The sequence below is a fragment of the Salvelinus fontinalis genome, chromosome 4 (genome assembly GCF_029448725.1).
Source record: "Salvelinus fontinalis isolate EN_2023a chromosome 4, ASM2944872v1, whole genome shotgun sequence".
Classification (NCBI taxonomy): Eukaryota; Metazoa; Chordata; class Actinopteri; order Salmoniformes; family Salmonidae; genus Salvelinus; species Salvelinus fontinalis.
This window is the reverse complement of record NC_074668.1, coordinates 30,007,663-30,020,350: the sequence shown is the minus strand read 5'-3', so window position 1 is coordinate 30,020,350 and position 12,688 is coordinate 30,007,663. Positions and strand designations below refer to the sequence as shown.

At 41.9% G+C, this 12,688-nt stretch overlaps 1 protein-coding gene across 3 annotated transcripts in view; it reads right to left on the bottom strand.

Annotated features, from left to right (window-relative positions):
• Nucleotides 1-12,688, bottom strand: part of ncs1b (neuronal calcium sensor 1b) — a 43,103-nt gene that overhangs the window by 12,889 nt on the left and 17,526 nt on the right. For all 3 annotated transcript variants that reach the window (XM_055919607.1, XM_055919606.1, XM_055919605.1), the window contains one exon: nucleotides 6,209-6,233. In XM_055919607.1, coding sequence (XP_055775582.1) covers nucleotides 6,209-6,233 — 25 coding nt within the window. The remainder of the gene's footprint in view (nucleotides 1-6,208; nucleotides 6,234-12,688) is intronic.

The window sequence follows — 12,688 nt, the reverse complement described above, 5'->3', positions numbered from 1 at the left end:
GGGATTGAGATCCGGGCTCTTTGCTGGCCATGGCAGAACACCGACATTCCTGTCTTGCAGGAAATCATGCACAGAACGAGCAGTATGGCTGGTGGCATTGTCATGCTGAAGGGTCATGTCAGGATGAGCCTGCAGGAAGGGTACCACATGAGCGAGGAGGATGTCTTCCCTGTAACGCACAGCGTTGAGATTGCCTGCAATGACAACAAGCTCAGTCCGATGATGCTGTGACACACCGCCCCAGATCGATCCCGCTCCGGACCCTCCACCTCCAGATCGGACCCTCCACCTCCAGATCGATCCCGCTCCAGAGTACAGGCCTCTGGAACGCTCATTCCTTCGACGATAAACTCGAATCCGACCACTACCCCTGGTGTGACAAAACCGCGACTCCTCAGTGAAGAGCACTTTTTGCCACTCCTGTCTGGTCCAGCAACGGTGGGTTTGTGCCCATAGGCAACGCTGTTGCCGGTGATGTCTGGTGAGGACCTGCCTTACAACAAGCCTACAAGCCCTCAGCCAGCCTCTCTCAGCCTATTGCGGACAGTCTGAACACTGATGGAGGGATTGTGCATTCCTGGTGTAACTCGGGCAGTTGTTGTTGCCGTCCTGGACCTGTCCCGCAGGTGTGATGTTCGGATGTACCGATCCTGTGCAGGTGTTGTTACACATGGTCTGCCACTGCGAGGACGATCAGATGTCAATCCTGTCTCCCTGTAGCGCTGTCTTAGGCGTCTCACAGTATGGACATTGCAATTTATTGCCCTGGCCACATCTGCAGTCCTCATGCCTCCTTGCAGCATGCCTAAGGCACGTTCACACAGATGAGTAGGGACCCTGGGCATCTTTCTTTTGTTGTTTTTCAGAGTCAGTAGAAAGGCCTCTTTAGTGTCCTAAGTTTTCATAACTGTGACCTTAATTGACTACCGTCTGTAAGCTGTTAGTGTCTTAACGACCGTTCCACAGGTGCATGTTCATTAATTGTTTATGGTTCATTGACCAAGCATGGGAAACAGTGTTTAAACCCTTTACAATGAAGATATGTGAAGTTATTTGGATTTGTATTAATTATCTTTAAAAAACAGGGTCCTGAAAATCACAATTTATTGTTTAGGCTAGATCTAGCCTGGGGTAAGATGTATTCAACTCTTTTCCACCACTCATTTACTACAAGAATAAAAAGAGAAGCATTTGCAGTGTTGAAAAAGGACCCAGTAGGGTGCGTAAATTACCGGTAACTTTGCAACCCTAATCACGATATTTAGGTGCCAATACGATATGTATTGCAATTCTCACGATTCTATTTGAATTGCGATTTGATGTTCCAAACATATTGTTCACCATATGTCTGCTGCAGAGAGACAAGAGAGAGCATGAGAAAACAAGTTCTGATCAGTCATGGAAATATGCCACATGCTTCAAGATGGCTACCATGTTTCCTGTACCCAAGAAGGCAAAGATAACTGAATTAAATGACTACCGCCCAATAGCACTCACTTCTGTCATCATGCAGTGCTTTGAGAGACTAGTCAAGGATCATAACACCTCCACCATACCGGCCACCCTAGACCCAATTCAGTTTGCATACCGCCCCAACAGGTCCACAGACGATGCAATCACCATCACACTGCACACTGCCCTATCCCAACTGGACAAGAGGAATACCTATGTAAGAATGCTGTTCATTGACTACAGCTCAGCATTCAACACCATAGTACCCTCCCAGCTCATCATCAAGCTGGAGGCCCTGGGTCTCAACCCCGCCCTGTGCAATTGGGTCCTGGACTTTGACGGGCCGCCCCCAGGTGGTGAAGGTAGGAAACAACATCTCCACTTCGCTGACCCTCAACACTGGGGCCCCACAAGGGTGCGTGCTCAGCCCCCTCCTGTACTCCCTGTTCACCCATGACTGCGTGGCCATGCACGCCTCCAACACAATCATCAAGAGTGCAGACGACACAACAGTAGTGGGCTTGATTACCAACAATGACGAGACTGCCTACAGGGAGGAGGTGAGGGCACTCGGAGTGTGGTGTCAGGAAAACAACCTCTCACTGAACATCAACACAACAAAGGAGATGATCGTGGACTTCAGGAAACAGCAGAGGGAGCACCCCCCTATCTACATCGACAGTACAGCAGTGGAAAAGGTGGAAAGTTTAAAGTTCCTCGGCGTACACATCACAGACAAACTGAAATGGTCCACCCACACAGAGAGTGTGGTGAAGAAGGCGCAACAGCGCCTCTTCAACCTCAGGAGGCTGAAGAAATTTGGCTTGTCACTAGGGCTGGGCGATATGGCCAAAATATTAAATCACGGTATTTAGACTGTATTTTTTGTTTTTGAATAATAAAAGTTCTACATTAGCTTTATGAGTAGTGAGTGATCCTATGGTGGCAACACATACATTCTAAGTGATTTCAATGAGTCTTTCTCCATTCTGATTGTTTTATACTGTTCAAATCAACTTCAACCAAAACAAATTTCAGCACTTTTCATTTCTGCATTTCCTGCACTTAATTGCAGAGGTGGAAAAAGTACCCAATTATCATACTTGAGTAAAAGTAAAGATACATTAATAGAACATTTCTCAAGTAAAAGTGAAAGTTACCCAGTAAAATACTACTTGAGTAAAAGTCTAAAGGTTTTTGGTTTTAAATACACTTAAGTATCAAAAGTAAATGTAATTGATCAAATGTAATTAAGTATCAAAAGAAAAAGTATAAATAATTTCAAATTCCTTATAGTAAGCAAACCAGATGGCAACATTTCCTTCTTTTTTATTGACGGATAGCCAGGGGCACACTCCAACACTCAGACATAATTTACAAACAAAGCATTTGTGTTTAGTGAGTCCTCCAGATCAGAGGCAGTAGATGACCAGGGATGTTCTCTTGACAAATGGTGAATTGGACCATTTTCCTGTCCTGCTAAGCATTGAAAATGTACCGAGTACTTTTAGGTGTCAGGGAAAATGTATGGAGTAAAAAGTACAGTCTTTTCTTTAGGAATGTAGTGAAGTAAAAGTTGTCAAAAAAAAAAAAAAATAGTAACGTATAGACACCAAAAAAACAACTTAAGTAGTACTTGAAAGTATTTTTACACCACTGCTCAATTGAGATAATTTCCACACTGCCAGGGCTGCACAACATGGGACAATAATCTAGGATTTATGTAACTATGTGTACTGAGAGTCAGGAGACAAGTCCAGGGAGTGAGTGTTTTAATAACAGAACATAATACAAAACAAGAAACACTAACAGCACACAGACATGAAACAAAATCAATGACACCTGAGGAAGGAACCAAAGGGAGTGACATATATAGGGCAGGTAATCAAGGAGGTGATGGACTCCAGGTGAATGTCATAATGCACTGATGCGCATAACGATGGTGACAGGTGTGCGCCATAACGAGCAGCTTGGTAACCTAGAGGCCGGAGAGGGAGCACACGTGACAACTTATTTTTAACCAAATGTTGCAATTGCGATTTGACTTGAGAATTAGAGAAAACTGTTGGAATCATGGAAATAGAATGACTATTCTAATGTTATAGTTAGAATATAAAGTTGGCACTATGAATACGGTGTTGTTTGAGATGAAAACAAATTAAAATGCCAGGGAGTTGTTATTGTGCCATAGTAGGAACTAAAGTGTTGATATGTGTTTCCTAGGGGACCCTACTAGCTTTGACTACATTGCTTGTTTTCTCTTAGCTTCTTCATGTAGCTAACATATTCCTCTGATTTAGAAGATATTGTTGCAAAAACATGCTGATTTAGGTCTACGCCATCAATACTATTATCAGGCTGTATTAGCTAGCTACGTTTGCTCTTACGCAGTACATTTATTAGCGGCTAACAATTAGCAATTAGTACATTTATTAGCGGCTAACAATTAGCATCTCAAGATTTAGGACCACTTGCTAAGAAAATACAAACAGCTGTTTGCTATTGTAAGAAACACAAACTAATAGTGTCATTATAGAATGCTAGTGGATTTATATTAAGAAGCAAAGTGAAAACAGCATTGTTGCATGTGCTGCATTGACCATGCAGACTGAATGCAAATGTCTCGTGGTTGAGGAACATCAAATGTGCTCCTTGAGTGACGGGGCGTGGCTAGGTCTGTGTGGAAAGTGGCACGGTGAGAAAGAGCAGAGAGATGACTCGAGTAGCGAAGTAAACTATAAAAATTGACATTACACATGGCGTATTACATTTAACAAACAAAACATTCAAATACCGGTATAGAAGGTGAAGTAAAAATACAAACCGGTCCCTATATCAATACCGATATATAATAAAATACGGTATACTGCTCAGCCCTACTTGTCACCTAAAACCCTGACAAACTTTTACAGATGCACAATCGAGAGCATCCTGTCGGGCTGTATCACAGCCTGGTACGGCAACTGTACCACTCAACCGCAAGGCTCTCCAGAGGGTGGTGCGATTTGTACAACACATCACTGGGGGCAAACTACCTGCCCTCCATGACACCTTCAGCACCCGATGTCACAGGAAGGCCAAAAAGACAATCACGGACAACAACCACCCGAGCCACTGCCTGTTCACACTGCTATCATCCAGAAAGCGAGGTCAGTACAGGTGCATCAAAGCTGGGACCGAGAGACTGAAAAACAGCTTCTATCTCAAGGCCATCAGACTGCTAAACAGCAATCACTAACTCAGAGAGGCTGCTGCCTACATTGAGACCCAATCACTGCCCACTTTAATAAATGGATCACTAGTCACTTTAAACAATGCGACTTTCGGACATTGCTCATCCATATATTTATATGTACATATTCTCATTCACACCTTTAGATTTCTGTGTATTAGGTAGTTGTTGGGAAATTGTTAGATTACTTTTTAGATATTACTGTCGGAACTAGAAACAAGCATTTCACTACACTCGCATTAACATCTGCAAACGATGTGTATGTGACCAATAAAATTTGATTTGATTATTCACTAAATTGATGGTTTATATTTAGGACAATGTTTTACAGCTTCGTCATTATATATATATGATATGTATATATATACAGTACCAGTCAAAAGTTTGGACACACCTACTCATTTTTCATTTTTTACCATTTATTGAGTAATAGTGAAGACATCAAAACTATGAAATAACACATATGGTATCATACAGTAACCACAAAAGTGTTAAACAAATCAAAATATATTTTATATTTGAGATTCTTCAAAGTAGCCACCCTTTGCCTTGATGACAGCTTTTGTCTGGTAGCTTTGGTAAATTGAAATGCATTCCAGGTGACAACCCCATGAAGCTGGTTGAGAGAATGCCAAAAGTGGGCAAAGCTGTCATCAAGGCAAAGTGTGGCTACTTATTTTATTATTTTAAATACTGTATTTTGCATGAAGGCCAGAGATAATTACAGACACCTGTGATAATCCAAAGTACCCAAAAGGGCCACTAGATGTTTTGCGATAAATTACATAAAATCCTTGAAAGTTACTACAATTGTGGTAGTTTACTGGTAAACTTCTAAAGTTTCCAGTAATATACCCTCCCTTTTCAACCCAAATCGTGATAATATTGTAGTGTGAGGTCCCTGGCAATTCTCAGCCCTACAATCTAGCCTACTGAAATACTTTATCCATGGATTTCACTTTGGAAACAATATCCGTGCACCACGGAACTATCAAATTGAGGATTTAATCAAAGGGCTATATAAAGTTAGGCATGCTCTCTGCACTCTGTAGAAAGGCCTTAATAACCAGAGCAGAGTTGGAGCATCAGTCAGACATGAGTAAACAACTCTTGACACAGTCTGGCTGCTGCTCAGGAAGCTCCAGCCCAGCCAGCTCCCAGCCAGCTCACCTCCCAGTCACTGGGCTCAGCCCACAGAGCAGCAGACCTCCATTCCAGAGTCAGACCAGTCAGTCTGAGCCTGCAGGCTTCAGCCAGCCTTTAGATGGGACCCATTCAGCAAGGCATATGGCCCCTGGAGTACCTGACATTAACACCAGAACACCTGCCAAATTTAGTAAACAGCACATGGTGCAGGTGAATCTGTCACTCACTCACATTGGCAGGTACAGTTCTGAGAGTCTAATTGAGGACTAGGCCCAATGCAGACTAGAATAATTTGAGTTTTTGGAAGAAGAGAGGGGTAGAAAAGGGTACAGCAGGAAAGGGAGATTTGGAGGGTCATTGAAAATCATATGTACTTACCACTGTTGCACCTCTTTCTCTGTAACTGTAAGAAAAAAGGAGAGTTTTTAGCAAGAGAGAATAAAGTTATGTACCATGTCTCAGACCATTTAGATGACTTGGAAAAATCCACTGTCAGTTCAAAATCACAGATTCCCATGACTGCATAGGACTGGACTGTAACAAAAAGAATCTAATTATGATTGCACTGAGCATTTTGGGGTTTCTTATCAATTTGCACCCACCCTGAGGAATAATGTGTAATTATTTTTGTTGTTTAATGTATAATTGAATTCAGTAATTTGGTGTTTAATGTGTAATTTAATTCAGTACTTCTGTTGTTTAATGTGTAATAGAATTCAGTATTTTTGTCATTTACAAACTGAATGATTCATCACACCTGAAGCTATGGAATTCACTAATCTGCTACATTGCTCCCAAGGACTTCCACGTTATTATAATTCAAAGGTCAATTTAGCAGATTCATGGACAGAGGGAGAGAGAGAGACAGAGAGAGGTTAGCAGGAGGAAAGTGAGTAGCTTGGGGAGCAAGATGTATTTTCATGCCCACAAACAGCGTTAGTATCAACCACTCCCTCGTGGTTCTCCCTCCAGCCTCCAAAGTAACCAAAGCCATTTTCACCATCTGAACAATGAGGCATACTTTCTAAAATAAGGGCAGAAAAATCTATGGCTGTAGGTAACCTGGTAGACCTGTGAGGGCGTTTTGAACGTACACTGCTCTTAGCCTCAGGACAGACATGGCGGATTCTCTAAACCGACAGGATGCTTCTTAATAAGGCACAACAAACAACATAATGAACTAGATGTTCATGGGCTAGATTTTGCTGTTCCCACTGCCACAGGTCATACTGACACATGGATATGGTGGTGCGGTACTGTTGCCTCGGTAATGACTGTTCTAATGTTGTAGTCCCCATAATCTTAGTTAGATAAAAAAGCTAATATATAGAATCATTCAAGACCTTATCCAGTCTTTGGAGGGAATAATTAATGGATTTGAATAGTCACAACTATCATATTACCTAAACCTTACACAGTGAGGGCTCTATTTTAACAAAACAAACGCAATGGTAAATCTAAGCACTGGCGATAGTGCTATAGGTCGGGGGGTGGGCGAGAAATATTTTCTATTTTCACAGCCTTCATTTTCAGCGCAATAGCTGGCAGTAGCGCGAAATGGTTGGGTTTTGAGGAGAAAAAACTAGGCTTGTATGTGTGAGGCAGGTTCTCAATAAGCAAAATATACACTATATAACCAAAAGTATGCAGACATCTGCTAGTTAAACATCTCATTCCAAAATCATTGGCATTAATATGGAGTTGGTCTCCCTTTGCTGCTATAACAGCCTCCACTCTTCTGGGAAGGCTTCCCAAAAGATGTTGGAATATTGCTGTGGGGACTTACTTTCATTCAGCCACAACAGCATTAGTGAGGTCGGGCACTGATGTTGGGCGATTAGGCGTTCCAATTCATCTCAAAGCCCGAACCATGAAAAACAGCCCTAGACCACCACCAAACTTTACAGATGGCAATATGCATTGGGGCAGGTAGAGTTTGGCATTTGCCAAACCCAGATTTTTCCGTTGAACTGCCAGATGGTGAAGAGTGATTCATCACTCCAGAGAACGTGTTTCCACTGCTCCAGAGTCCAATGGCGGTGAGCTTTACACCACTCCAGCCGACGCTTGGCATTGCGCATGGTGATCTTAGGCTTGTGTAAGGCTGCTTGGCAATGGAAACCCATTTCATGAAGCTCCTGATGAACAGTTCTTGTGATGATGTTGCTCCCAGAGGCAGTTTGGAACTTCATTGTGAGTGTTACAATCGAGGACAGACGATTTCTACATGCTACGCGCTTCAGCACTCGGTGGTCCTGTTCTGTGAGCTTGTGTGGCCTATCAATTCGCAGCTGAGCCCTTGTTGCTCTTAGACGTTTCCACTTCACAATAACAGCACTTACAGTTGACCGGGGCAGCTCTAGCAGGGCAGACATTTGATGAACTGACTTGATGGACAGGTGGCATCCTATCACGGTGCCACGTTGAAAGTCACTGAGCTCTTCAGTAAGGCCATTCTACTGCCAATGTTTGTCTATGGCGATTGCATGGCTGTGTGCTCGATTTTATACACCTGTCAGCAATGGGAGTGGCTGAAATAGCCAAATCCAATCATTTTAAGGGGTGTCCACTTACTTTTGTCCATGTAGTGTATATACTGTATAAAGAGAAGCTGTAAAACATTGTCCTAAATATAAACCATAAATTTAGTGAATACCATTGTTTAATATGAGGGTTTCAACATTATATTTATTTGACACACGTTTATTTATTTTACTATGTGAATATGTCGTTGTTGTAAAGCGCCAAACTGCTGGCAGTTGTGAAAAAAGGCAATAGAACAGTTGCAGAGTTAACTGAAAATAATGCCATTGTTGGTTAGATGCTGTTTAAATTAATTATGCTATTTTCTCTTGAACCATATGGTCTATCATCTAGAAACACGTGGACAATATGGACACAGAATTAATCAATGAAAACTATATATGAATAAAACATTTCTAAGTTATTCATGTATAAATTATACATTTTGTATATATAGTGTAGCCTAGGCCTGACGTTGATACTGAATTATAGGACTGAATAATTGAAATACGTTTGGAGGAGAGCGTCTTTGGTAACCAAATGAGTGGCGCTCTTTGTGAATGGGGATGGATACAAGCCGCATGGAGTATGCACTGCAGGTAAGCCTATGTGAATTGTGAGTACTGCAAAAGCCTCATGAGTAGACGACCATTTAGAAAGCTTTTATGGATCTAAGCTACTTGGTGAATGCAATGCCAGGATAGGAGAGACCCCAGATGCATTGCTGTTGAACCAGCTTTCCTTAAAGTAAGGTAAGGGTAGCTTACTAAGGACTTGTATTTTAATGAAACGAAACGGAAAACAAGCAATTGTTACAGGAAAATAACTGAAATGTTTCCAAATACAAGTGTCACCCGATTCATCTCATTTTGTTCCATGATGTCTCGTTCCATGATGGGCATATAGCCTACAGTACATGGAGTTTTTTTTACGCTAATCCAAGATAATAACAGGCGCTGGATAAAATAATGTAAAGCATCCATAGATAAAAAGGGGATGTCCCCTCACTGTTTTGCTCTTGATCTTTTAATAAAGTTCTGTTGATTTTTTCCCAAAGCGGTCTAGAGACAAATCCTTTATCAATAGTTTTGACCACTTGGCGAATGCATTGGACAGGACAAAAAGAGTCTTCATTGAGAGGAGGATGCTTGGTTTTTAATCAAATTAAATGAAATATGTGGTTTACGGGCACAAATAGCACATCTCTCTATTTCCATGTGCATATGGGCACAGTGTGACACGTCTGGATAGGCTGCGCTTCTTTTGTCAAAATCCATGTCATAACCAACCACCCACCTTAACGCTAAGACCAACTTTCGGTCTCAAATTTTGGCACTTTGGCGCATGTTTTTAAGGACACAGCCCCTCCAACCTCAGCGCAAGCAAGCTCATATAAGACAGATAAATTACCAGTCCTGGTGCTAGGGTTTGAAAATAGAATAGTACCGGCTTTAACAGGTCAAAATTGCTAAAGAGCCCCGAATGTGCAAAGGTCATGTCCAGGAATACCTGTAACTTTCAAGTATTTAGCCTATGTCAGTGACTGCCTGAATGTGAGTTCCCAGTGGAAAGGGAGAGGGATGATGAATAAACGAGTAGGTGTCAGCCTTTCCTCCTTCACGCTCAATCAAATATCCTTTGGTTAAAGAATGCCTCATTTTAAAGGCCAAAATATAAACTCTTTATTTTCCTCTTTCATTAACAGCAACCTAGACAGCGCCATTTCAATGCTAAGCAGTTCAAATAAAAACATTTTATTAGCATCTCACTGAATGTGCAGCAAATGGTAGGCTATTTATACAGTGCCTGGTGCAGTGTTGTTTTCAATGGCTCTTTCCTTGATAACAAGGTACTTTATTTAGGTAGATAAGTGACTTTGACAATGTTACAGACATTCCTGACTGTAATACTATGTTAAAGCCTACCTCAGTGAAGCTGGGCTATATCCTAAGCCTGTGTGTACCAGGCTTTCAGAAATAAGTGTGTATCCAGTGTAAAAGAACAGGAAATGAGTCTCAGCAGAGTCCAGAGATTAAGAAAGCATTTCTTTTGGGAGGAATTTGGAGAGCCTTCAACCAGCATGAGAGAAAATCATCATTAATTCTAACATCCAGACACTGTCTATGAGTCAGAGCTGCGTCATTGTGTCCATTACAGAAAGAATGGCCACATCCTGATAATAGTGAGATACAAGATATACCATAGATTGAAGACTATATATTTAGTACAATACAAAACCTAGGTCTAGACCTTGTTCAGTGCTCTATATTTTGTAGTAGCTGGTCCGCTCTCAAAAAAGAGATTAAAGGTTAGTATTTAGTATTTATTTAATTAATGTGTATTATATAGTATATTTATATTATAGTATATATCCATTATTGACGTGTGAGTATATTCCAGGAGCGCATACACGAACGCACCTGTCGCTCGTTACCCTAAACAAGTTCACAATATAGAAGCACACCTTCAGAGGAGACGCTGATGACACCGACGAAGGCTTAGGCTGAAATGTTTGTCTATCTACCGTGAAATAAATACTAAAAAGAAACCTTGAATATTTTTTTGGAGTGTGGACCAGCTATGTAATAGAATTTTGTAATTCTATTACATTTTGGTCAACGCACCTGTTCTGAGAGCAGCGGTCACTAGATCTTCCATATTATGTAGTGACAGCTTACAGGAATATTGCAAGCAAGGGAAAAATGTAACTGTTATTATGGTCGCAGCCATAAGCCAGGCTATTAATTCTCTCCAACAGACTGGTTACAATATTGGTGTTATTTAATCACATATGGTGACTGACTGGTGCAGTTAGAATAAGTGCAGTATAGAGACATGTTCATCCCTGCTTCACTTTGCTTCGCTCAGCGATTCACAGGGAATCATCATGTGGCACATTCAGAAATGACAGAGTCGATCTTATGACTGTCAGGCCAGCCAAGCTACCATTAAAATGGCCTCAAAAGTAAATGGCATCAAATAATTGAGGCAATTCACAATGCCTGCGATTCAATCAAGTTTTATTACGTAACTCAGTCAAAGGCAATGGGCAGTAATATAATCAGCCTATAAGGAGGGAGGAAAGCAGTGAGGCCAGGGCTAGCAGCTCAGCTCCCTTTGCCCTGCAGGGCCTGCTCACACACATCCAGCTTGCACTCTGTCAGTATCAACCTCTGAGCTGAGTCTGACGGCTAACAAAAACACCTATTACATCCTCAAGTCATTTGACAGGGCTTGCTCTTTCCACATGATATCAGACCAGTCATTTGGAAAACCATTTAGGCGTGTTCAGTTTTAGGTACAGTAGGCTAAACTGTGGCCCCCTACATTAAAAGATGGGTATACTATGCCTTTAGGCATAACATGTTATATAAAATGCTTGTTACAGTGGCAAATTGCAATAGCTAATAGTGACAGAAGCCAAGCACAGGAAGCCTCTCTGCTTTCTGTCTTACACAAACCAAACCTGTAAGACTGGTATCATTATAGATAGGCCTCCAAACGAGCTTGCAACACTCCTTCCGTGGCCTCCAACTGCTTTTAAATGCTAGTAACTAAGTGCATGCGCTTCAACCGATTGCTGCCCGCACCCTCCCGCCCGACTAGCATCACACCTCTGGACGGTTCTGACTTAGAATATGTGGACAACTACAAATACCTAGGTGTCTGGTTAGACTGTAAACTGTCCTTCCAGACTCACATTAAGCATCGCCAATCCAAAATTAAATCTCGAATCCGCTTCCTATTTCGCAACAAAGCCTCCTTCACTCATGCTGCCAAACATACCCTCGTAAAACTGACTATCCTACCGATCCTTGACTTCAACGATGCCATTTACAAAATAGCCTCCAACACTCTACTCAGCAAACTGGTTGTAGTCTATCACAGTTATCACAGTGCCATCCGTTTTGTCACCAAAGCCCCATATACTACCCACCACTGCGACCTGTATGCTCTCGTTGGCTGGCCCTCACTACATATTCGTCGCCAAACAGACTGGCTCAAGGTCATCTATAAGTCTTTGCTAGGTAAAGCCCCACCTTATCTCAGCTCATTGGTCACCATAGCAACACCCACCCGTAGCACACGCTCCAGCAGGTATATTTCACTGGTCATCCCCAAAGCCAACACTTCCTTTGGCTGCCTTTCCTCCAGTTCTCTGCTGCCAATGACTGGAACAAATTGCAAAAATCTCAGAAGCTGGAGTCTTATATCTCCCTCTCTAACGTTAAGCATCAGCTGTCAGAGCATCTTACCGATCACTGTACCTGTACACAGCCAATCTGTAAATAGTACACCCAACTACCTCGTCCCCATATTATTACTTACCCTCTT